The sequence below is a fragment of the Oncorhynchus mykiss genome, chromosome 3 (assembly GCF_013265735.2).
Source record: "Oncorhynchus mykiss isolate Arlee chromosome 3, USDA_OmykA_1.1, whole genome shotgun sequence".
Lineage (NCBI taxonomy): Eukaryota > Metazoa > Chordata > Actinopteri > Salmoniformes > Salmonidae > Oncorhynchus > Oncorhynchus mykiss.
The window spans coordinates 16,394,893-16,422,180 of NC_048567.1; the positions used below are offsets into that span (position 1 = coordinate 16,394,893).

At 43.3% G+C, this 27,288-nt stretch overlaps 1 protein-coding gene across 2 annotated transcripts in view; it reads right to left on the minus strand.

The window, feature by feature from the left end:
- Positions 1–27,085, minus strand: part of LOC110512031 (glutamate receptor ionotropic, kainate 2) — a 234,597-nt gene extending 207,512 nt beyond the window's left edge. Inside the window, exons 1-2 of one of the 2 annotated variants that reach the window (XM_036970551.1) lie at positions 26,948–27,084; positions 22,949–23,329 (exon numbers count right to left, since the gene is read on the minus strand). In XM_036970551.1, coding sequence (XP_036826446.1) covers positions 22,949–23,066 — 118 coding nt within the window. In that variant the 5' untranslated portion in view covers positions 23,067–23,329; positions 26,948–27,084. Of the gene's footprint in view, positions 1–22,948; positions 23,330–26,947 lie in introns of both variants that reach the window. The other variant, XM_036970556.1, reaches the window with a different exon arrangement.
- Between the last annotated feature and the right edge of the window lie 203 nt (positions 27,086–27,288).

The window sequence follows — 27,288 nt, forward strand, 5'->3', positions numbered from 1 at the left end:
AGCCGTATATATTCCCCCCCAAGCAAACACATCGATGGCTCTGAACAAACTTTATTTGACTCTTTGCAAACTGGAATCCATATATCCTGAGGCTGCATTCATTGTAGCTGGGGATTTTAACAAGGCTAATCTGAAAACAAGACTCCCTAAATTGTATCAGCATATCGATTGCGCAACCAGGGCTGGTAAAACCTTGGATCATTGCTATTCTAACTTCCGCGATGCATATAAGGCCCTCCCCCGCCATCCTTTCGGAAAAGCTGACCATGACTCCATTTTGTTGCTCCCTGCCTACAGACAGAAACTAAAACAAGAAGCTCCCACGCTGAGGTCTGTTCAACGCTGGTCCGACCAATCTGATTCCACGCTCCAAGACTGCTTCCATCACGTGGACTGGGATATGTTTCGTATTTCGTATATTGCGTCAGACAACAACATTGACGAATAGCAACGATTAAAACATTCTCAAACCAGAAACCGTGGATTGATGGCAGCATTCGCGTGAAACTGAAAGCGCGAACCACTGCTTTTAATCAGGGAAAGGTGACCGGAAACATGACCGAATACAAACAGTGTAGCTATTCCCTCCGCAAGGCAATCAAACAAGCTAAGCGTCAGTATAGAGACAAAGTAGAATCGCAATTCAACGGCTCAGACACAAGAGGTATGTGGCAGGGTCTACAGTCAATCACGGATTACAAAAAGAAAACCAGGCAGACTAAATAACTTTTTTGCCCGCTTTGAGGACAATACAGTGCCACTGACACGGCCCGCAACCAAAACATGCGGACTCTCCTTCACTGCAGCCGAGGTGAGTAAAACATTTAAACGTGTTAACCCTCGCAAGGCTGCAGGCCCAGACGGCATCCCCAGCCGCGCCCTCAGAGCATGCGCAGACCAGCTGGCTGGTGTGTTTACGGACATATTCAATCGATCCCTATCCCAGTCTGCTGTTCCCACATGCTTTAAGAGGGCCACCATTGTTCCTGTTCCCAAGAAAGCTAAGGTAACTGAGCTAAACGACTACCGCCCCGTAGCACTCACTTCCGTCATCATGAAGTGCTTTGAGAGACTAGTCAAGGACCATATCACCTCCATATCACCTCCACCCAACCTGACACCCTAGACCCACTCCAATTTGCTTACCGCCCAAATAGGTCCACAGACGATGCAATCTCAACCACACTGCACACTGCCCTAACCCATCTGGACAAGAGGAATACCTATGTGAGAATGCTGTTCATCGACTACAGCTCAGCATTTAACACCATAGTACCCTCCAAACTTGTCATCAAGCTCAAGACCATGGGTCTCGACCCCACCCTGTGCTACTGGGTACTGGACTTCCTGACAGGCCGCCCCCAGGTGGTGAGGGTAGGTAACAACATCTCCACCCCGCTGATCCTCAACACTGGGGCCCCACAAGGGTGCGTTCTGAGCCCTCTCCTGTACTCCCTGTTCACCCACGACTGCGTGGCCACGCACGCCTCCAACTCAATCATCAAGTTTGCGGACGACACAACCGTGGTAGGCTTGATTACCAACAACGATGAGACAGCCTACAGGGAGGAGGTGAGGGCCCTCGGAGTGTGGTGTCAACAAAACTAAGGAGATGATTGTGGACTTCAGGAAACAGCAGAGGGAACACCCCCCTATCCACATCGATGGAAGAGTAGTGGAGAGGGTAGTAAGTTTTAAGTTCCTTGGCATACACATTACAGACAAACTGAATTGGTCCACCCACACAGACAGCATCGTGAAGAAGGCGCAGCAGCACCTCTTCAACCTCAGGAGGCTGAAGAAATTTGGCTTGTCACCCAAAGCACTCACAAACTTCTACAGATGCACAATCGAGAGCATCCTGTCGGGCTGTATCACCGCCTGGTACGGCAACTTCCCACAACCGTAAGGCTCTCCAGAGGTTAGTGAGGTCTGCACAACGCATCACCGGGGGCAAACTACCTGCCTCCAGGATACCTACACCACCCGATGTCACAGGTAGGCCATAAAAATCATCAAGGACAACAACCACCTGAGCCACTGCCTGTTCACCCCGCTATCATCCAGAAGGCGAGGTCAGTACAGGTGCATCAAAGCTGGGACCGAGAGACTGAAAAACAGCTTCTATCTCAAGGCCATGAGACTGTTAAACAGCCACCACTAACATTGAGTGGCTGCTGCCAACACACTGACTCAACTCCAGCCACTTTAATAATGGGAATTGATGTAAAATAAATCACTAGCCACTTTGAACAATGCTACTTAATATAATGTTTACATGCCCTACATTATTTATCTCATATGTATACGTATATACTGTACTCTATATCATCTACTGCATCTTTATGTAATACATGTATCACTAGCCACTTTAAACTATGCCACTTTGTTTACATACTCATCTCATATGTATATACTGTACTCGATACCATCTACTGCATCTTGTCTATGCCGCTCTGTTCCATCACTCATTCATATCTTTATGTACATATTCTTTATCCCTTTACACTTGTTTGTATAAGGTAGTAGTTTTGGAATTGTTAGCTAGATTACTCGTTGGTTATTACTGCGTTGTTGGAACTAGAAGCACAAGCATTTCGCTACACTCGCATTAACATCTGCTAACCATGTGTATGTGACAAATAAAATTTGATTTGATTTGATTTGAAACCAGGACATGAACTGGAAATGCAGCCATTGGAGGGTTACATTTTCAGACATAGCTATGGTGTCAATTTCATATCATCTGGTTGAATTCTCCTCAATAAAGGACAAAATAATGAGATTTAGCCTACAGCCATACTGTGACAACCATGCAACATTACAGTATTCTATGTCTTCCTCCACAAAAATACCTATCAGACTGGAAACACACAAATCTGTAGTGTCTTCCTTCAAACATGTAATCATAAAAACGTCCATCCTACCCCACTTCCCAGGCACCCCCTGTGGACACCCTCTTTCTCATTAAAAACACTTCCTTGCATTATTTGACCTTGACCCCTGTCCCACTGGCTCCCATATTAAATTATGCGCATGCGCGAGCGTTGCAAAATAAATTTAAACATACGTTATTCAATTATTGCACCCACACTGCTCGCGCGCGCCAATGAACGTATGCGTTGCCAAGTGCTAAAATAGAAGTCAGTTCGATTTGTGACGCTGAACGCGATGCAAATCCTGACTCTCCCATCTCCCCCTTGGTTTATAGAAGCAGATACCCACGCGGGTGATTGAAAGATTAATTGAGTTCGGTCGGTCATCGTGGTAACTATGAAAGTCAGATGCCAATCGCCATATAAAGTCCAAAGAAGAAAAAGCCTGGAAGGAGGAGAGATGACTCGAAACGATTAGGTTGACCGTTTTATGTGTGGATTAATTGTCAGAGTAGCAGACCTTGTGCATTTCAGGTAAAATAACAACTCAACCTTTATATCCCAGGACAAATTAGCTAGAAACAGTAAGCTAGCTAGCTAAATAGGACAGATTAGCTAGCAACAGCAAGCTAGGTAGCTAAATTGCCATAAATGTTTAATGCTTTTTGAGATGTCCCCAAATTAATATAATTGGTTCAGAGTTTGTTTTGATATTTCATCCTGCGTGTCGTGATCGCGTTTGGTGTGGGGGGACAAAATCAATTTGCACATAGACGGTTTGGATACGGTGTTAGGCAACATGCCTACAGGCGCAGATCTCTCGTTCCCTCAGGTCATGCCAAGGTCCTCTCCGACGCTGTGTAAGCCTCTCATCACCTAGACTTTCTGATGGGAAGAGAGCTCTTTGAGTGCTCTTTTAAATGTAACCTTTATTTAACTCGGCAAGTAAGTGAAGAACAGATTCTTATTTACAATGTTGGCCTACCCCAGCCAAACCTGGACGACGCTGGGCCAATTATGCGCAGCCCTATGGGACTCTCAATCACAGCCGGATGTGATGCAGGTTGGATTCGAAACAGGTACTGCAGTGATGCCTCTTGCACTGAGATGCAGTGTGTGTGTGTGTGTGTGTGTGTGTGTGTGTGTGTGTGCGTCTGTGTGATATCGTTCCTTATAACTCTCCTCTGCCCCTCAGGTTTATCACCAACCGTGGCTGCAGTGTGTGATTTAACAGCGACAACGTTGGTTAAATGTTGCTCCTTTGGCAACAGATAAATGTTTTACTGATGCCCACATCTCAATGTCATAAAACACCCCTCTCCTTTGACTAGCATAGGATGCATTATACTTGCCACCAACGGTGTGAGCTACAGTTATCACACCATTAAGACATTCAATTGATTTAAAATGGATTTTTATACACCATTTTTGACCCATCTTCCCAAGCAGTTATTGGTGCGAGAGGTTCTGATGGCATAATATATAAACTCTTGACACCTGCCTGCCCCCGACCGACCCTAAGCCTTCCCGCCGACCTGTACCTCTGCCTGCCCTGACCTGTCTTCTGCTTAGCCCCTGTTGTAACATTAAACAGACTTTGACAGTCTGCATCTGGGTCTTACTGTGATTCCTGATAGTTCCAGCAGAAGCAATCCCAATGCTGGAGTTAAGCACTGATTTCTGAAAAGATTCAAAAACTTGATATCACACCCATAACCACATAGAAACCCAGCAAGATCTCCACTTTTTAAAATATATCAGTCTCTCTACTAGATGGTTCCATCAGGTATTATTCGTTTCTTCATAGAGGTCAAACTCAGTTCAGCCCACAGTACACCAGCAGCAAGCATGTAATTGATATGATAGCTTCCTTACTCGCCCTGTGAAGCTGACCTCTAATATGACGATGTACATCTCTGTCTGTGTACTAATTAAAGCCAGGGTATGTGTAGGTCCCCTGGCTTGCATGCCTCTGGAAAGTTATTGTAAACATATATCATATGCCATCCAGGACCTCTATATCAGGCGGTGTAGGCCTGAGCATTTTCCAAAGACTCCAGCCACCCAAGCCATAGACTGTTCACTCTGCTACCGTCTGGCAAACGGTACCGGAGCATCATCTCTCTGACCGACAGGCTCAGAAACAGCTTCTACCCCTAAGCCATAAGACTGCTAAATAGCCAGACTGCTAAATAGTTCACTAATGGTACCCAAACTATCTGCACTGAGTCTATCTTGCACGGACCCTACGGACACTCACTAGGCTATATACTGTAAACACACCATATACACACTCACTAGGCTATATACTGTAAACACACCATATACACTCTCACTAGGCTATATACTGTAAACACACCATATACACGCTCACTAGACTATATATTATATGCAGATCACATACACACTCACTAGACTATATACTGTATAAACACTCAATAGACTATACTGCATAAACACAATATAAACACTCACTAGACTACAGGTATATACTGCATACACACAATATACACACTCACTATACTATATACTGCATACACACAATATACACACTCACTAGACTACATAATGTATACACACCACATACACACTCACTCACACACACTACATTGACACTCCCACACAAAACCCACACACTTTCACATACACACACAACACACAAATGTATACCGACACAAAACACACATGCATACATATTACACGCACACACACTACTTTTACACTCATCATTAGCTGCTGCTACTCTGTTCTTTATTTTACTCGTATTATTATCTATCCTGATGCCTAGTCACTTTACCCTTTCATATACATATGAAATCAAGCTTTATTTATATAGCACATTTCAGACAGGAAAAAAAACAAAAACAATTGAAAACTGAAAGAATGAAAAGCACGCTAAGGAAAAGCAGAGCTAAAAAGGTGTGTTTTAAGATCCCTTTTAAATATGTCCAGTTTTGGCCTCCCTTAGGTTCTCTGGCAGGCTATTCCAGAGGCTGGGGGCATAATAACTAAAAGCTGCCTCTCCATGCCTCTTGGTCCAAGGTTATTGTGATAGTTAAAAGGCCAGTGCCAGAGGACCTGAGGGACCTACTGGGTACATAACTTAAAGGTATGTCTGATTTTTATTGGGGTACACAATTGTGGATTGATTTCAAATCCAATAGAATAATCTTACAATTAATTCTAAAACTCACAGGTAGCCAGTGCAGAGACTTTACAACCGGTGTAATGTGTGTTGCAGCATTCTGTATGTTTCGCAGTTGACCAATTGATTTCTTGGATAAACCAGACAGAAGAGCGTTACAGTAGTCAAGCCTGCTTGTAATAAAAGTATGAATGAGTCTCCCTGTATCCGCCTGAGATAGAAACAGACACACCTTGGCAATGTTCCTCAGGTGGTAAAAAGCTATTTTGGTCACATTCCTAATGAGTGACCAGAAATTGGGTTGAATCTAAAATGACACCTATGTTTTATCTGTATTGGCCTTGAATTCAAATCTGCGGCCAGATTCTCTCTCTGTACTTTGACTCCAATAATAAGTACCTCGGTCTTGTCTTGATTTAGCTGGAAGAAGTTATGAGCCGTCCAAGTATTTAAATCACTAATACAGTCTAATAATCTGTGGAGATGAAATCCTCTGAGGACACAGAAATGTAAAGTTGTGTATTGTCTGTGTAGCAGTGAAAATCAATGTTGTGCTTTCTGATAACGCTGCCAAGGGGTAACATATACAAACTGAACAATACCTGACCCAAAATCAAAACGTGGAACGCCACGTGATATCTATTTTCTCTGAGTTATGTTCTCAAAGGGTGACAAAAAACTCTCAACCGGTAAAATAGGTCCTAAACCAACTTAGTCTGTCCAGAAGGACACCATGGTCAACCGTGTCGAATGCAGCACTTAAATCCAAGAGTAGGACAGAGAGCTGTTTGGCATCTGTGTTGGCTCTAAAATCCTTTACCACTTTAACTAAGGCTGTCTCTGTGCTGTGGTGGGCACAAAAACCACATTGGAACTTTTCTAAAATACAGTTGGTACAGAATTTTGCTTAAGAATGGAAGGTTGGAGATTGGCCGAAAATTGCTTAGAGCTGAAGAATCGAGATGACTTTTCTTCAGAAGGGGTTTCTCCATTACAGTTTTTAGTGCAGTGGGGAAAGTGCCCGTGAACAGGGAGTGATTAACAATAGCTTACACTTCTTCAGGTATGCAATTAAAAACTGTTTTGAAGACGGTTGTGAGGATAGGATTGAGATGGCAGGTAGAAGGCTTAAGTTGTGATATCACTTTCCTGAGCATGTCTGTGTCAACCAGAGAAAATAACTCCATAGTGCCTTTACGTGGTAGGCTAGGGCACATATCATCAAACTTCTCATCAGGTCTTGCTTGACTGATACCAAGCTTAATGTTTGCTATCTTATCTCTGAAATATGCTGCAAACTCATCAAATTTAAATGTATCTACCTCAATTTCCTCGTACCTCTGCACATTGATCTGGTACTAGTACTCCCTGTACCAAATCTGCATCTTTGGGAAGGGCTCGTAAACAAGCATTTCACGGTAAAGTCTACACCAGATGTATTCGGCGTATGTGACAAATACAATTTGATTTGATGTATCAGTTTATCCTGTCATGTTCTAATTTGATTGCAAAAACAAGGTGGTAATGCACTCACAATAACCTAAACTACCTTCAACATATGGTGTAATTATGAATATACCTAATATACTGTATAAATATATTAAATAAATCAAAAAGTTGGATTTTACTTTGAGGTTGGGTTTCACTTTGAGGTGGATACTATCACAATCAAATCTAATACATATCTAACTTATCTAACTTATGTGTATCTTTATGTTGTTACCACTATAGGAGGTCAAAGGGAGCAGTCGCACAGTGACTGAAGGGAAGTGGTTCCCATCAGAGGAGTGCTGGAGGTTGTGGGTCATTCTAGACAAATGGACAGTCAGCTCCATGGTGGATAGACTGGTCAAAGAGAGAGTGAGAGCCGCCGAGAAACTGCTCCTCTCTCCCTCTTACTCCAACTATCCCTTTATGTCTCTCTCTATATACAGGTACCTGCCAAACTAAAGGAATCACTTGAGCAAATTAGGGATACAAAGTATATTGAATTCAGGTGCTTCCACACAGGTGTGGATCCTGAGTTATTTAAGCAATTAACATTCCATCATGCTTAAGATCATGTGTAAAAATGCCCAGTTTACTATTATGTTGAGGGGTCTCAAAAGGGTGCATGTGTGTGTGTGTCTGTCATTAATCAGATCTCAACCCAAATGAACACTTATGGGAGATTCTGGTTGCCTGACGACCCAAACTCCTTGCTCTGGCCAAACGTTACACCACGCCCACGGCTGTTAATTTCTTCTCTGCAATGAGTCTGGATCTGAGTACCTCCCCGATCATTTCTAGACCATCTGATTAGTCCCAGAAACCAATGGGTTGGGCCGGAGCCAGAACACACATGGATAAAGCGGTGTTTTCAAAAATTCCTTAACCCTAATTTGTCATTTTCTTTGGTACTCTGATTGGTTAGAGATGATCCAATCGCTGATTAAATTGTTTTGCACAACACCCCTCATTTTGACAACACTACAAATGACTTAAATGATGTATGTAGTAATAAAGTATTTAGTAAGCATAGAGCAGCGGAAATAATTAAGTTTAAGTTGTCAGGCAAAGATTCTGGAGCGGCACCTCGGACAGCATTTTGGAGTCGTGCCTGGCCGTGCAGTCATGAGTGAACAGGGAGTACAGGAGGGGACTGAGCACGCACCCCTAAGGGGCCCCTGCGTTGAGGATCAGCGGGGCCGATGTGTTGTTACCTACCCTTACCACCTGGGGGCGGATCCAGTTGCAGAGGGAGGTGTTTAGTCCCAGGATCCTTAGCTTAGTGATGAGCTTTGAGGGTACTATGGTGTTGAACAATGAGCTCTAGTCAATGAATAGCATTCTCACATAGGTGTTCCTTTTGTCCAGGTGGGAAAGGGCAGTGTGGAGTGCAATAGAGGTTGAATCACCTGTTGATCTGTTGGGACAGTATGCAAATTGTAGTGCGTTTAGGGTTTCTGGAATAATGGTGTTGATGTGAACCATGACCAGCCTTTCGAAGCACTTCATGGCTACAGACGTGAGTGCTACGAGTTGGTAGTCATTTAGGCAGGTTACCTTAGTGTTCTTGGGCACAGGCACTATGGTGGTCTGCTTAAAACATGTTGGTATTACAGACTCGAACAGGGAGAGGTTGAGAATGTCAGTGAAGACACTTGCCAGTTGGCCAGCGCATGCTCACAGAACACGTACTGGTAATCCGTCTGGCCCTGCGGCCTTGTGAATGTTGACCTGTTTAAAGGTCTTACTCACATAAGCTGTGGAGAGCGTGATCACACAGACTTCTAGAACAGATGGTGCTCTCATGCATGTTTCAGTGTTATTTGCCTCGAAGCGAGCACAGAAGTAGTTTAGCTATTCTGGTAGGGTCATGTCACTGGGCAGCTCTCGACTGTGCGTCCCTTTGTAGTCTGTAATGGTTTGCAAGCCCTGCCACATCCGACGAGCATCAGAGCCAGTTTAGTACGATTTGATCTTAATCCTGTATTAACACTTTGCCTGTTTGACGGTTCGTCGGAGGGCATAGCGGGATTTCTTATAAGCTTCCGAGTCCGGCTCCTTGAAAGCGGCAGCTCTAGCCTTTAGCTCAGTGGGGATGTTGCCTGTAAACCATGGCTTCTGGTTGGGGTATGTACGTGTGGTCACTGTGAGGACAACGTCATCAATGCACTTATTGATGAAGCCAATGACTGATGTGGTGTACTTCTCAATGCCATCGGAGGAATCCCTGAACATATTCCAGTCTGCGCTAGCAAAACAGCCCTGTAGCTTAGCATCTGCGTCATCTGACCACTTTCTTATTGATTTAGTCACTGGTGCTTCCTGCTTTAATTTTAGCTTATAAGCATGAATAAGGAGGATATAATTATGGTCAGATTTGCCAAATGGAGGGCAAGGGAAAGCTTTGTATTCGTCTCTGTGTTTGGAGTTAAGGTTGTACAGAGTTGTTTTTCCTGTGGTTGCACATTTAACATACTGATAGAAATTTGGTCAAACGGATTTAAGTTTCCCTGCATTAAAGTCCCCGGCTACTAGGAGGTGAGCGTTTTCTTGTTTGCTTATGGCGGAATACAGCTCATTCAATGCTCTCTTGGTGCCAGCCTCTGACTGTGGTGGTATGTAAACAGCTATGAAAAATACAGATGATAAACTCTCTAGCTAGGTAGTGTAGTCTACGGTTTATCATGAGATACTCTACCTCAGGCGAGCAGTAGCTCGAGCCTTCCTTCGATATCGTGCACCAGCTGTTATTTAAGAAAATGCATCGTTCGGCACCTCTTGTCTTACCAGACGCTGCTGTTCTATCCTGCCGGTGCAGCGTATATCCAGCCAGCTGTATTCAGTATATATTTAGACTATAAACAGTAAAAATAAAAATAAACTACATTTCTTTCTCAAAACATTGTATTTTCATCCTAGATTTCGAGATGAACAGTAACAGACAAAACAAATGCAATAGAAGATAAACAAATAGGAATGTTACTATAAAGAGAAACTGATTAGGGTGCGTCCTGTCTCTTTGGGTTAACCAAAGTGGACCGGATCTCATCTGTGATTGTTCCTCTTCCTTGTCCCATTCCTTGCCCTCTTCACCCTCCTCGTACTCATCCTCCTCCTTGTCCTTGTCCTCTTCCTCCTTGTCCTCATCCCCTTCTTACTCTCACTCATCTTCCTCTAACTCTCTCTCCAAAATTGGCCTCCATTGTTGTCCAAACCAAGAAAGCCATCCTGAAGCCTATTTATAGTGCTCAAGCTCTGATTTCTAAGTGAAGAAATTAGCTATAAGTGATTTCAAACATGAACACTGGGTGCAGGTAATCAGTAAATTAGTGTGGCATTTTGAATGGCAGTGTTTTCCAAACCAAACACAAGACCTGTTAGTTTTGAGTGATGTGTCTAATGTAGAGAGCTGTGTTTTAGTGTTTTCCAAAAACCAGATAATGTGCTTGCAGTTTTGAAGACTTGGTCTGAAGACAACTTGTAGACTTGTTTAGGTGCTGCTGTGCGGTTTGTTGCTAACCTTACTTTGCTACCTGCCAACTTTACGGTTTTTACTTTTTAATTACCGTTTATATTTTTAGTTTTTCCCTCGCCCGACATTTTTCATTCAACTTTTTCACCCCAGATGCTTTATCTGGACGTGGTTCGTCAGGACCGCCACCAGCCGAAGCTAAGTAGTAACATTAACACGATGCCACAATTGCAGTCGCTGTACTCATAGTATACAGGAGAATGATCGCCTTATGGCAAGGATAAATGTGCTGCAAGCCCATCTTCAGAAGCAATCGTTAGGCAAGGGTAATTTCAGTGTAGGAAAGGATGAAACAGCGTGTGTGCCACCAGTAAGTACAGATAGTAGTATAAATCCCCTCACACGGTCCCCGCAGCCTGACAAAGGGAACACTAAAATAACACATCCTAGATCTGAATGAATGAAATATTCTTATTAAATACTTTTTTCTTTACATAGTTGAATGTGCTGACAACAAAATCACACATGATCAATGGAAATCAAATTTATCAACCCATGAAGGTCTGGATTTGGAGTCGCACTCAAAATTAAAGTGGAAAACCACACTACAGGCTGATCCAACTTTGATGTAATGTCCTTAAAACAAGTCAAAATTAGGCTCAGTAGTGTGTGTGGCCTCCACGTGCCTGTATGACCTCCCTACAATGCCTGGGCATGCTCCTGATGAGGTGGCGGATGGTCTCCTGAGGGATCTCCTCCCAGACCTGGACTAAAGCATCCGCCAACTCCTGGACAGTCTGTGGTGCAACGTGGAGTTGGTGGATGGAGCGATACATGATGTCCCAGATGTGCTCAATTGGATTCAGGTCTGGGGAACGGGCGGGCCAGTCCATAGCATCAATGCCTTCCTCTTGCAGGAACTGCTGACACACTCCAGCCACATGAGGTCTAGCATTGTCTTGCATTAGGAGGAACCCAGGGCCAACCGCACCAGCATATGGTCTCACAAGGGGTCTGAGGATCTCATCTTGGTACCTAATGGCAGTCAGGCTTCCTCTGGCGAGCACATGGAGGGCTGTGCAGCCCCCCAAAGAAATGCCACCCCACACCATGACTGACCCACCGCCAAACCGGTCATGCTGGAGGATGTTGCAGGCAGCAGAACGTTCTCTACGGCGTCTCCAGACTCTGTCACGTCTGTCACATGTGCTCAGTGTGAACCTGCTTTCATCTGTGAAGAGCACAGGGCGCCAGTGGCGAATTTGCCAATCTTGGTGTTCTCTGGCAAATGCCAAACGTCCTGCAAACCCCCACCTGTGGACGTCGGGCCCTCATACCACCCTCATGGAGTCTGTTTCTGACCGTTTGAGCAGACACATGCACATTTGTGGCCTGCTGGAGGTCATTTTGCAGGGCTCTGGCAGTGCTCCTCCGGCTCCTCCTTGCACAAAGGAGGAGGTAGCAGTCCTGCTGCTGGGTTTTTGCCCTCCTATGGCCTCCTCCACATCTCCTGATGTACTGGCCTGTCTCCTGGTAGCGCCTCCATGCTCTGGACACTACGCTGACAGACACAGCAAACCTTCTTGCCACAGCTCGCATTGATGTTCCATCCTGGATGAGCTGCACTACCTGAGCCACTTGTGTGGGTTGTAGACTCCGTCTCATGCTACCACTAGAGTGAAAGCACCGCCAGCATTCAAAAGTGACCAAAACATCGGCCAGGAAGCATAGGAATTGAGAAGTGGTCTGTGGTTACCACCTGCAGAACCACTCCTTTATTGGGGGTGTCTTGCTAATTGCCTTCCACCTGTTGTCTATTCCATTTGCACAACAGCATGTGAAATTTATTGTCAATCAGTGTTGCTTCCTAAGTGGACAGTTTGATTTCAGAGGTGTGATTGACTTGGAGTTACATTGTGTTGTTTAAGTGTGCCCTTTATTTTTTTGAGCAGTGTGTTTACTGAAGACTCATCTCTTCAGTAGGTCCTATGATTGAGTGTAGTCTGGCCCAGGGGTGTGAAGGTGAATGGAAAGGCACTGGAGCAACGAACTGCCCATGCTGTCTCTGCCTGGCCGGTTCCCCTTTCTCCAATGGGATTCTCTGCCTCAAACCCTATTACAGGGGCTGAGTCACTGGCTTACTGATGCTCTTCCATGTCATCCCTAGGAGGGGTGCGTCACTTGAGTGGGTTGAGTCACTGACATGATCTTCCTGTCCGGGTTGGCGCCCCCCCTTGGGTTGTGCCGTGGGGGAGATCTTCGTGGGCTATACTCGGCCTTGTCTCAGGATGGTAGGTTGGTGGTTGGAGATATCCCTCTAGTGGTGTGGGGGCTGTGCTTTGGCAAACTGGCTGGGGTTATATTCTGCCTGTTTGGCCCTGTGCGGGGGTATCGTCGAACGGGGCCACAGTGTCTCCCGGCCCCTCCTGTCTCAGCCTCCAGTATTTATGCTGAAATATTTTGTGTGTCGGGGGGCTAGGGTCATTCTGTTATATCTGGAGTATTTCTCCTGTCTTATCCGGTGTCCTGTGTGAATTGAAGTATGCTCACTCTAATTCTGTCTCTTTCTCTTCTTTCTTTCTCTCTCTCGGAGGACCTGAGCCCTAGGACCATGCCTCAGGACTACCTGGCCTGATGACTCCTTGCTGTCCCCAGTCCCCCTAGTCGTGCTGTTGCTCCAGTTTCAACTGTTCTGCCTGCGGCTATGGAACCCTGACCTGTTCACCGGACGTGCTACCTTGTCCAGGACCTGCTGTTTAAAACTCTCTAGAGACAGCAGGAGTGGTAGAGATACTCTGAATGATTGTCTATGAAAAGCCAACTGACATTTACTCCTGAGGTGCTGATCTGTTGCACCCTCTACAATCACTGTGACTATTATTATTTGACCCTGCTGGTCATCTATGAACATTTGAACATCTTGGCCATGTCCTGTTATAATCTCCACCCGGCACAGCCAGAAGAGGACTGGCCACCCCTCATAGGTTCTGGCCACCCCTTCCTAGGTTCTGGCCTTTCTAGGGAGTTTTTCCTAGCCACCGTGCTTCTACACCTGCATTGCTTGGTGTTTGGGGTTTTAGGCTGCGTTTCTGTACAACACTTTGTGACATCAGCTGATGTAAATACATTTGATTGATTGATTGAAGATTAGGTTCATGAGTTAATGGTTTCACTGAGTGTGCCTCAAATACCACTTTTAGTGTGTAAGTGATTACAGTTTTTTACAAAGTACTGTAATCCAGTGTATGGTGCCTCACCATATTGACTGCGCTAGGTCTATGTCACATAGTCTTGTTGTCTGTTTCAGAGAGTCTTGGAGCTGGATGCCGCTGCAATTCAGCACGTTTATATTTACATTGATGAGGCTGGCTTCAACCTAGCCAAAAGAAGGGGACGGGGACGGAACATTATTGGCCACCGTGTCATTGTGAATGTCCCTGTACAACATGGAGGGAATATCGCCATGTGCGCAGCCGTTAGCCAGCAAGGCGTCCTCCATCACCATGCCAACCTTGGTCCCTACCACACTGCCCTTCTCATCACATTCCTGGACACACTACATGGCATCCTCATTCCAGCCGAGCAGAGGGGTGGACCAGAACAGTCCAGGTATGTTGTCATCTGGGACAACGTGAGTTTCTACCGGGCTGCTCTGGTCTGCAACTGGTTCATCGACCCCCCACAATTTAGGGTTCTTTACCTCCCACCATATTCCCCATTCCTAAACCCAATTTAATATTTTTTTTTTCAGCATGGTGATGGAAGGTGTATGACCGCCATCCCCTCGTACGCATGAGTCTTCTCCAGGCAAAGGAAGATGCTTGCGGTGAAGTGGATGTGGGGGCTTTCGGCGGCTGGCTCAGTCACCCCGGAAGATTCTTTCACTGCTGTTTAGCCAGATAGAACATGGCTTGTGATGTAGATGAGGTGCTGTGGCCAGAACAAAATAGGAGGCAGGATGCAGCCTAATGTCTTTTTTCTTACATTTTGCATGTGTTTTTGTCTTCTTGTTAGAGTTTTGAAAGAATGAGCCACTTTCATTTTGTATTTTTGTACAGAAAACCCTTTATCTTACTGAATGTTTTTTCCTGGTTTTCTCCTGTTTGGTATCGAAAGTGTTACATATACAGCATTTGAGAAATAAATTACAATGTTTTTGTTACTGTATTGCATTTCTGTGTGTATATTTGAGTATGTATACATTGCTGTAACAATCTTTACAACCGGTTACAGTGTAACACTGAAAATGCAAAAGGCATAAACCGACTGCTGGGATATTCATAGGAGGGTTTTGTGTTGAGCAAATCAGTGTGTTGTTGGTTGGTAGACTATTCATATGACATGTCATTTTGATGCAAAAATATATATATTTTGGAAAGAGAAAGTCTGGAAGGCAGTGTTTGTTTTTGCTAGAGATTTGTAGAGTTGTGTTTGTAGTTTTGTGTTTTGGGAAAATGGGCCAAAGATTCAGCAAACGTGTGTAAACAATTGTGGGAAACTGTAAGACAATTTGTTGGCAGTTACCTGCATATCTCTTTCTCTTCCCTTCTTTCTGTTTCTCTCATCAACAATAGTATTCAGTAGTCCATGTTTTGAATCAATGAAGCCAGTTGATCTGAAACAACATGCTAGCTACAGTACATACACAGCATAATATAGAGCAGAATCACAGTTATAAATCAGGACACTATCATGCCACCATGTTCTTTGTCAAGTAAATATTCTAAATAATCCTCCCACAACAGCACCTGCAGCGTGGCGGAGTGAATTTTATTTCACTTCCTACCTGATTATAGTTGCTGTATAAACCCCTCTTTTGACAGAGTCTGCTTCACACCTCCGAGCCACATAACCCATCAAGTGAGAACAGTTGGAGAGCTCATTTACTGGCAGGTGTGAAATGGGCATGTTGGTTTTTATAATCACTCATATCTCCCACTTCGTGCGTGTGTGTGTGTGCGCGAGTGTGTGTGTGTGTGTGTGCGCGAGTGTGTGCGTGTCCAAACAATTCTCCCATCCTAACGATGGCGCTAAACTGTAAACAGATCATATGAACACATTAGCCAGGCGTTCAATAGAGACTGGTTCTGCCAATCACCTTCATTTTATACTTAACTACCAACTCTCCCCCGCGCCTCTCAATGATCCGCTTAGCCAAGCATTGTCTCTAAGTAGCTCGCATTCTCCGCAAATCTTCTTATTTACAAGTTATTTGAGGGGAGAGGAAGGAGGGTGGAGGAGGGAGCTTTTGTTCTGTGTGTTGTCAGGCTTTCTGTGTTATTGACAGGCTCTTTTTCCTGAAAGCTTTTAGAAAGTTGTTGTGTGAAGGACCGGGAGTATTTATCATTTTAGTCTGCTGTACATACTCATTAGATACTAAACTGCTGACTGCCCCTCCATACATACATACAACACTATGACGAACACACCTGACCTTACCATCGCTCAGTTTATCAGAGCTTCCAGAGGTTATACCCTATTGATGAACACAGTAGAGGCTGATTGGAACAGACGAGTGAAACATATCCTCCTATTCTAAATCAATCAAGCCTCCAGGAGGACTGTGCAAAGCGCATCTGTTTAGATAACAGTATACAGGCAACATATAGACAGACGCTCAACAGTTCAGGCAACATATAGACAGCAATTCTAGATATGGATAGTGACATGATGTCTTTTGGGAGATAAAAAAAACAATCAGGTTGTCATTCTTGATTAACTGATAAACACAATGTCCTCAGTCAAAAGCTGTAGGGGTGGGGCCTGCCTTTCTGCCTGCCTGCCTGCCTGCCTGCCTGCCAGCCAGCCAGCTAGCTAGCTAGCTGCCAACGTCTCTACCTCCACCAGGCTACAGTCTTTATCCCAGGAGCAGTGATAGAATGTGATGACCTGACGGAACACACAGGACACTTCCATCCACCATCTGTGTTCTACAGAAGAACAGCTACTGTATTGTACTCTACTGTACCAGTCATTGAAATATAATCCATAGATTATATTTCTATGGTACCAATGTTGTACACTGGATCCCCTACCCCACACACGCACTGATTTACAACTCGCCCTTGCACTAGAGACTGAGAAGCACTGACAAGGTGATTGCTGACTGCACTGATCAAAAGGCAAGATGGTGCCGATAGGATAGGGAAGCTCTGCTTCTAGCTTCTAAGTACAAACATTTCTGTCACATTCTGACCTTAGTTCCTTTGATTTGTCTTTGTTTTAGTATGGTCAGGGCGTGAGTTGGGTGAGTTGTCTATGTTCTGTTTTCTATGTTATGTTTGCGTTTGGCCTTGTATGGTTCTCAATCAGAGGCAGGTGTCATTCGTTGTCTCTGATTGAGAATCATACTTAGGTAGCCTTTTCCCACTTGTGTTTCGTGAGTGTTTATTTTCTGTGTCTGTGTGTTCCACACGGAACTGTTTCGGATGGTATTTTCACGTGTTGTTTATTGTTTTGTTTCAGTGTTCGCTTGTTGTAATAAAGAGCATGAACACGTACCACGCTGCGCATTGGTCCTCTGATCCTTCTGACTACTCCTCCTCAGGAGAGGAGGACGAGAATCGTTACAATTTCATGACACACACAATAACATCTGTTAAACATGTGCATGTGACCAAAAAAATATTATTTGATTTAAAGCACAGAAATAACCCACATCCCTTAATTAACTAATTCTGTTGAAACATATTGAAGGATTTCCTTATCTAATGTAAAACAAGTCTTAGTGATTTATGCAGCCAAAACTAAAGTAGTAATATTTTAAATGTACAATATAAGATTGGCTGTGTCAATAATGCTTTACCTATCAATTAATAATATAGCATTAGTTTATTTTTGAGTTCAAATGAATAAATAAAAGCATTATGACTAATAATAGTATTAAACATCGTTTTGCAGAAGGCTGCTGAGAGGACGGCTCATAACGGCTGGGATGGAGTAAATGGAATGGAATCAAACACATTAATGACATGAAAGTTAGTCAACCCGGAAAATTTGAAGAACTTTGAAAGTTTCTTCAAGTGCAGTCGCAAAAACCGTCGAGCAAAATGATGAAACTGGCTCTCATGAGGACCGCCACAGGAAAGGAAGACCCATAGATACCTCTGCTGCAAAGGATAAGTCCAATAGAGTTAACTGCACCTCAGAGTGCAACCCAAATAAATGCGTCACAGAGTTCAAGTAACAGACACATCTCAACATCAACTGTTCAGAGGAGACTGTGTGAATCAGGCCTTCGTGGTTGAATTGCTGCAAAGAAACAACCACTAAAGGACACCTATAAGAAGAAGAGACTTGCTTGGGCCAAGAAACACAAGCAATGTACATTAGACTGGTGGAAATCTGTCCTTAGGTCTGATGAGTCTAAATGTGAGATTTCTGGTTCCAAACACTGTGTCTTTGTGAGACCATGAGTAGGTGAACGGATGATCTCTACATGTGTGGTTTCCACCGTAAAGCATGGAGGAAGAGGTGAGATGGTGTGGGGGTGCTTTGCTGGTGACACTTTCTGTGATTTATTTAGAATTCAAGGAACACTTAACCAGCATGGTTACCATAGTATTCTGCAGCGATACGCCATCTCATCTGTTTTGCACTTAGTGGGACTATCATGTGTTTTTCAATAGGGCACTGACCCACAACACACATCCAGGCTGTGCAAGGGCTATTTGACAAAGAAGGAGAGTGATGGAGGGCTGCATCAGATGACCAGGCCTTCACAATCACCCAACCTCAACCCAATTGAGATTGTTTGGGATGAGTTGGACCGCAGAGTGAAGGAAAAGCAGCCAACAAGTGCTCAGCATATGAGGGAACTAGTTCAAGACTGTTGGAAAAGCATTCCTCATGAAGCTGGTTGAGAGAATGCCAAGAGTGTGCAAAGCTGTCATCAAGGCAAAGAGTGGCTACGTTGAAGAATCTAAAATCTAAAATATATTTTGATTTGTTTAACACTTTTTTGGTTACTACATGATTTTATATGTGTTATTTCATAGTTTTGATGTCTTCGCTATTATTCTACAATGTAGAAAATAGTAAAAAATAAAAAAAATTGAATGAGTAGGTGTGTCCAAACTTTTGACTGGTACTGTATATATTACAGAATAATAAAAGCACATAAATAGTATTATTAACATAAACATTGAATGTTACTATTTACTTCTAAATGGTCTTACATGTCTTTAATGTGTTTGATAGCATTCCATTTACTCCATTCCAGCCATTATTATGAGCCGTCTTCCCCCCAGCAGCTTCCGCTGATGTTAGCTGTATACTGCATTGTGTCCTCAAAAAGGAGAACTCTGTCCTATAACCCTAACGACGTGTAAATCAGGATAACACGGTCTTTAAAAAGAGCAGGGAGATTGTTTCACAACTGTAGCCAAAATAAATCTGCTCCTTTAACAAGCCTTCCACTAATAGTATGTTTCTGCTCTAGTAGAATAAAGCAGTGCTCATACACCGGCGTGAGACGTGAAACTTGCCATCTGGGCCTGCAACGTATAGCCGCTGCGCCCATCCTAGCGAGGCATATAAAGGGTCGTTTGGAGATTATGACTTTGTGAACACAAGTGTGAGTGTATAGAAAGTGTATCTTCAGACACAAAGATTATCCGGAGGCACATACAGAGATGGATTACCAGGGGGGAAGAGGGGAGAGAGTGGTTGAAGCGTAGACCAAAACTTAGTGCTTTCCTACAACTCTCCATGTTCTGTTTGTGAGACAGCGCTGTCAGATTGGCGCGTGGTACCAGCAGAGGCCCAGCTTGTTGCCATAGTGGCAGTGCATTACAATCAGGGCTTCCGGTGTGTGTGTGTGTGTGTGTGTATGTGTGTGTGTGTGTGTGTGTGTGTGTGTGTGTGTGTGTGTGTGTGTGTGTGTGTGTGTGTGTGTGTGTTTTCTGAAAAACTAACAGACTACAGTTGCAGTGGATGGGTGAATACAGGGTGATGTGAAATTCTTTAGAGGGATAAAGAAAATGACAGAAATAACAGGAACGGCCGTGATGCAGTGAGAGGACACAGATAATTGTATATGTACAATTAAAGCACACTCCTGAAAACTGCTGATCACATTGCCTACCCTTTACAAACTGCGTTCTTTAGCCCCTGAGGGCTATGCAAGTGCAGAAGGTAGCCTATATACAGTTGGAAGTTTACATGCACTTAGGTTGGAGTCATTAAAACTCATTTTTTAACCACTCCACAAATTTCTTGTTAACAATCTATAGTTTTGGCAAGTCGGTTAGGCCATCTACTTTGTGCATGACACAAATAATTTGTTCAACAATTGTTTACAGACAGATTATTTCACTTATAATTCACTGTATCACAAATCCAGTGGGTCAGAAGTTTACATACACTAAGTTGACTGTCCCTTTAAACAGCTTGGAAAATTCCAGAAAATGTAATAGCTTTAGAAGCTTCTGATAGGCTAATTTACATAATTTGAGTCAATTGGAGGTGTACCTGTGGATGTATTTCAAGGCCTACCTTCAAACTCAATGCCTCTTTGCTTGACATCATGGGAAAATCAAAAGAAATCAGCCAACACCTCAGAAAAAAAGATGGTAGACCTCCACAAGTCTGGTTCATCCTTGGGAGCAATTTTCAAATGCCTGAAGGTACCACGTTCATCTGTACAAACACTAGTACACAAGTATAAACACCATGGGACCACGCAGCCGTCATACTGCTCAGGAAGGAGAAGCGTTCTGTCTTCTAGAGATGAACGTACTTTGGTGCAATCCCAGAACAACAGCAAAGGACCTTGTGAAGATGCTGGAGGAAACATCTACAAAAGTATCTATATCCACAGTAAAACGAGTCCTACATCGTCATAACCTGAAAGGCCGCTCAGCAAGTAAGAAGCCACTGCTCCAAAACCGCCAAAAAAAGCCAGACTACGGTTTGTAACTGCACATGGGGACAAAGATTGTACTTTTTGGAGAAATGTCCTCTCGTCTGATGAAACAAAATTAGAACTGTTTGGCAATTACGGCCATCGTTATGTTTGGAGGAAAAAGGGGGAGGCTTGCAAGCCGAAGAACACCATCCCAACCATGAAGCAAGGGGTGGCAGCATCATGTTGTGGGGGTGCTTTGCTGCAGGAGGGACTGGTGCACTTCACAAAATAGATGGCACCATAAGGCAGAAAAATGTTGTGGATATATTGAAGCAACATCTCAAGACATATGTCAGGAAGTTAAAGCTTGGTCGCAAATGGGTCTTCCAAATGAACAATGACCCCAAGCATAATTCCAATGTTGTGGCAAAATGGCTTAAGGACAACAAATCAAGGTATTGGAGAGGCCATCACAAAGCCCTGACCACAATCATATAGAAAATGTGTGGGCAGAACTGAAAACGTGTGCGAGCAAGTAGCCCTACAAACCTGACTCAGTTACACCAGCTCTGTCAGGAGGAATGGGCCAGAATTCACCCAACTTATTGTAGGAATCTTGTGGAAGGCTACCCAAAACGTTTGACCCAAGTTAATTTAAACCATTTAAAGGCAATGCTACCAAATACTAATTGAGTGTATGTAAACGTCTGACCCACTGGGAATGTGATGAAATAAATAAAAGCTTAAATAAATCATTCTCTCTACTATTATTCTGACATTTCACATTCTTAAAATAAAGTGACGATCCTAAATGACATAACACAGAATTTTTACTAGGATTAAATATCAGGAATTGTGAAAACTAAGTTTAAATGTATTTTGCTAAGGTGTATGTAAACGTCAGACTTAATTTGTACAGTGCAATACTGATAGCCTACCCTATGTTTGTTCTGTAAGCCTATGCAGTCTTTCCTTGGAGTCGACAATGGAAGAGATGTGCTCAGTTAGAACAATGGATTCCTTTAAATGGTTGCTAATAGTAACGTACCGAACTCAGAGCGAACAACGAAAGGGAAGATCAAACTCTAGCATGCATCCTTTGCTTCACGCTGCTGGCTGTCACTATCATGGCTCGCTGTGTTCAGTAGTTGCGTAGGCATTGACTGTACTGCACTCATATTCAACTACATGGCTTGGTTGGTTAGGGTTCTTTCTGTTCATAATCGGACACGTCATACTTCGAGAAATGGACGTGTTTAAATGCGTTTAAATGGATGGGGGATTTAGCGCGCATTTCTTCAATCAGGATTCATCCTTTTTTTGAATGCGTCTATAACAAGAATGGGTCTTGTGTTGATGTCGGCCATGAATAGGCCTATATGATCCAAATATCTATGTAACTAACATTAATGTGAGGTAATGATCAACATAGGCACCACGTTGTTGCCAACTGTTGCAAGCTTTCTGGCTACATGCTCTCTCTCTCTCTCTCTCTCTCTCTCATTCTCATTATTTCTATCTCTCTCTCACACACACTAGGTTTATTATGCAAACTTAGAAATATCAGCACCATAGCAACAAGTTCCACCAATAATTTATTCTCCAACATAAATGATTCACCAACAACATGGCACTTTGGCATGAAGACATAATCAGACACTGCTATTTGGAAAAGTTGCTTTTCCTCCATCACATATTTGAAACAAGTTCCACAAAAGATGATCAAATCCAGTTATGCATAATTGTAGGCTATATATGTTTCTATATGGACTCCAGTTGTACTAGTCTGCTGGCGGATCATTCTGCATGGAAATGTCATCATGCATGAAGGTTTCAGGACAAACGAGATAATGCAATGTCCCTAGACAGCTGTGGTAAACAACACCGTGCATAGGGGTAGTAGTTATTTCGGGTATGTGGCTCCGGGGCGCACGCGCTCACTCCAATAAGTCTGGGACAAGAGGACCCGTGGGGTCACGGCAACACGTCTACTAGGAAGTATTTAAGACAGCTATGGCGCCCAGCCATGAAATGACAACAGTTACAGAGTTAGGAAATAGCTAGGCTACTACATCAAGACAGTAAGAATGTTTAACAGAGAAGTAAAATAGCAATCTTACCAAATCTTAAAACATGTGGCATCCCGCGAGAATATCCCACACATAGTAATAGCAGCAGTAGAAGCCTGACGGTGCACCTGAATCTCGCTTTACTTATGAGCGGGGAGGTAATCTTCATGGTGTCTGTGTGATGCCACAGTATTTATTCCCTGGATCAGTAGATTCCCCCGAAATGTTTCTTTTGACGTTAAACAGGGTGACGGCCCACGGCAAGATCACGGCATGGTCAGTCAGGGAGAAGGTATCATTCGTTTCCCCAGATCCATTAGCAAGCGCTGCGTGTCCAGCTCACTGCGCCAAGAAACAACCTTCCCACTCAGCTAACGGTGGGGCATCCATGATAGTCTGGGCAAATCCGGGAGAAATCCATTCACGGGCGGTCTGAAAGAGAGATGGACATGAAGGGGGAAGAAGGGGGGTTTGAGTTTCCAAGTCAGAATCCCTTCTCAAGAGACGAACGCTGGCAGAATTGCAGAAGGCTAGCGAGCCTAAACCTTCCAGGCAGTCTCAGCTGTCTGAAGCTAGCATTCTGCTGCACTGCCGCACAGCATCTGACGTCGAGCCAAGATTAGTGTGAGCGCGAGAGAGGAAAGATTGGGTATATTTCGCAGGTGCTGCTGACCACACATCGCTTCCGATCCATATCTGACATCGACATGGCCATCTTTCCCCGGGTGTCTCGTGCTGGCACCCGGTACTTTCTTTATGTTATTCACGGTTTTGCTCGGTTCATTCAATGGCCGTGGCTGCTGACAGTGGACTGGTGCCATGCCGAGCGATTGTAAAATCAATCTATGATGTTAAAAAGATTGCCTCTCTAGATCGGAATGGCTCAGCCTTGGAGTCGTGTGAGAGGTTTGTGAACCAAAACTGTCTCAAATCCAATTTTGATGAATAGCCTATTGCTGAGCTAATATTTTTTTTTCACAGAGCTATGCTGTCACTGAGAAAGATTTTCTTTTCGATGTTCTATTTTTACTAGTTTTGACATTGTACACTCTTAGAAAAAAGGTTCTGGATAGAACCAAAAGGGTTCTATGCTTGCTTCATATATGGCACTCCTAAAGGCTCTATATAGAACCAAAATGAGTTCCATTTAGAACCCTATATGGAACCCAAGGGTTCTATAAGGAACCAATTTTGGTTCAGTGAAGAAGAACCCCTGGGGGTTCTGATAATAGAACCCTATAAAAGGGTTCTAAATATAACCTTTAGGGGTACCATATATGAAGCAAGCAATATAACCCTTTTTGGTTATATTCAGATTTGTTTTAGTAGTGTACTTCTAAACTTCATGACAATGTAAACATAGAATAATAAGGGATTCCATTTTGGTCATCAATTGTCAATAACATGGGCTTGAGTATTATAGCACTGTAGAACTTTCATAAAAACATATATATTAAAAGTTGTGCAATACGTCTATTCTCAGATCATGTAATTCAAAAGTTATACAGCCAATATCAAAGTAGGCTTGTTGTTAAATTATTTGTGAAGTTATTCAATTAGAAGGCCATGATTTCTGTCATTAAATTAACTTCAAATTTCAAGAATATGTGTTCTGTTTCATAGGCCTAAGTCTATGAATATGATTACAGATGGCAATTATAAATAATATTGTCTGTAGTGGTTAAGATATAGAGAAGGCCTAAAACCATTTTAACATTGTATTTGTCATACAATCTAAACGCCAGGACCATACAGGGTACGACATCACGTTGGAAACGGACAGGACTAGCCTATTCTACCTACACACAGTCCAAAAGTACGGGCAACAGTTATTAAAGATGCATTACACTTGGATGTCATGTTTATCTCTAAATGCATAATACTGTTACAGTAATGTATACGTATTAATTATATAGATATTAATCATGAGCATATTATTTGTGTCATTAGTTCTATACAGTAGATGCAATATATTTGTGTTCCTTTTCACTAAAACCACGTCAGGTGTAGTTGTATTCACCTTCACTGGCCGTATGTGTAGACTTGTGCAGCGCGGATTTCAGAACCATGGACAGCGTCGCGGTGACCTTCGAACACTACTCGAATTAGACCTAACTTTACATAGCCTAACCTATGTTTGTTTGATGATACAATTAATGTTTCTTTGTCTTTCTTTTTTCACTTTGTATATTCAGAGTTGCATATAGCCTCGTCATTTAATGAACAGCTCCGGAAAGCATTCGACAAGTATTTCCGAACAGGAGAGCTTCTTGCGTCTGCGTTTCAAGCCGCCCGAGAAATATACGAGGGGCTGTGAAGCACTTTTATTGCAGTCAGTGTTTGAGACTGCTGCACGAGACCCCGGGTGGATTTTCTATGGTGTAGCCTCCAACGGCGTCAATAATATTTCCGAGTAATGCAAATTGACTCAATCAGCTTGACTGAAAGTAAGACAAACGCCTTACTAACTCCAAGTATGCCTACGCCCTTTCTTTCTCCGTTTGACAAACCGACCGCATAATCTGCCTTTACAAAGACAGATGTGATCGGATTCCTTCTGTTATGTAAAGCCATATGATGTCTCGTTTAATTCCTTGTGTAACATACAAATATAGCTAGGCATTTACATGTTGGCTTAAAACCCGAGTGCCGTTCCATGTCCATATATGAGTAAGAAATTGTATTTTCACTCTCCCTCAATAATAAATAATACAAATGTGCCGAGATGACCCAGTAAAAAGTCAACGATCGACAGGGATTTATGGTGATTTAACTTGCCTATAGCCGTCATAAAATGTACATTAAATAGAGTGACAGATATGGATAAATGCTTTTGAGGTATTTTTTAGGATAAATGCAGTGACTTTTAACAGTTTACTTGTTTGTAAAGAAATAATATGCGCCTCGTTTCTCTTTAAACTAACCGTTCCAATATATATATTTTTCCATCTGGTTTGAGAATACCATTCAGCTGACCGATGAGGAAATTACGCATGGGATCCATGAAGATAACTACAATTACACTGAAATGTTTTGTCTTATTTTCTGTGGCCATTACTAAATGAAAACATTGCCAATGTCATACTTTAACATGTGTAGGCTAAGGCAAATGCTTTACAACGTTATACACATGAAGCCAGTCGCGCGCAATGAGCGAATAGAAGTAGGGAGTTGGCGGTGACTCGCGCACAATCAGTTGGCACGGATGCCAGTTGTAAACTCAAACTATTTCTGCAGGGATTCTTACACATATCCAGTTTAACGACCAGCTTTTTCTGGTTACTTTGTAAGAGCTTTCCAAATAGCACTTTGGGCATCATCGGTGCTGTTTTATGGCACTGTCCAATATCCATCTACCATCTGATCATAAACTTGATTTAGGGCTGTGGTGTGCGCGGGTTATGTGCTCATCAGCTGTGGAATTTACATGCGCAGCCAGTCGGTTCCTTTCCACCCAGCCTGATTACTCATTATCTATGGATCATTCATAAAGCGGATAACTTCAACGCCACTGACAGCCACGATTTGTACGGTATTCATTTAATGACCCCATAATGTATTTTCAACCCCACAACATTGTATGCATCAGCAACGAGAGGAGGGACTCGAGAGGGGACACGCATTTTAAATAGGAGTCCAAGTAAGACAGGTCACGTATCGACATGGTTTTGTCCTATTAACTAACAAGTCGAAACCTATAAGACATTGTAATTGTTTCTACTGGCAGAGGTGCGCAGAGCGCACATTGTGACACGACGCGCCGCATTCCCAAAATATAAATGCACCATTCATCATCGAATAGACTAGTGTAAATGAACCGGTGTAAATCGGGAGACGTAGTTTTATATATAATCGTCACGTTTTGTGTGATATCTTCGATGAAAGAGACGAGGTGGATAGCCTAATTCTCTCACTTCTGTCTCACCTGTAAAATCCAACATACTAGGCATTCGAACCTTACACACCCAAGCATAGGGGAGTACAAGCTGTCAAATTACACAAATAACCGACAGATAATCATACAATTATGAAAAAGGATGCGACGCTTACCTTCGATTAGAATGAGCTGAGAAAGTAGTTGATTTGTTCCGATAGAGAGACGAGCCAGATCGGTTCCTTCAGACTCGCGTCTCGCTGCGCTCCGCTCCGGCCGTGGGGAAGACACGCCTCCTGTTGGTCGAAAAAACTCACTGCTTAAAGCAACAGGGGACCTGCACACCGACCGGTGGATGGACCCGACCCAGCGCCGGGTGGATCTCCAAGTCGAGGTGAGGTGGGGATACCTGTAGCATGGGGGACAAGGGCTGGGGCAGGGTGGACTTTACGCATGTCTTATAATCACTTTAGTGGCGAATTAATAAATTAATGGATTATTTAATCCATACCAGTGC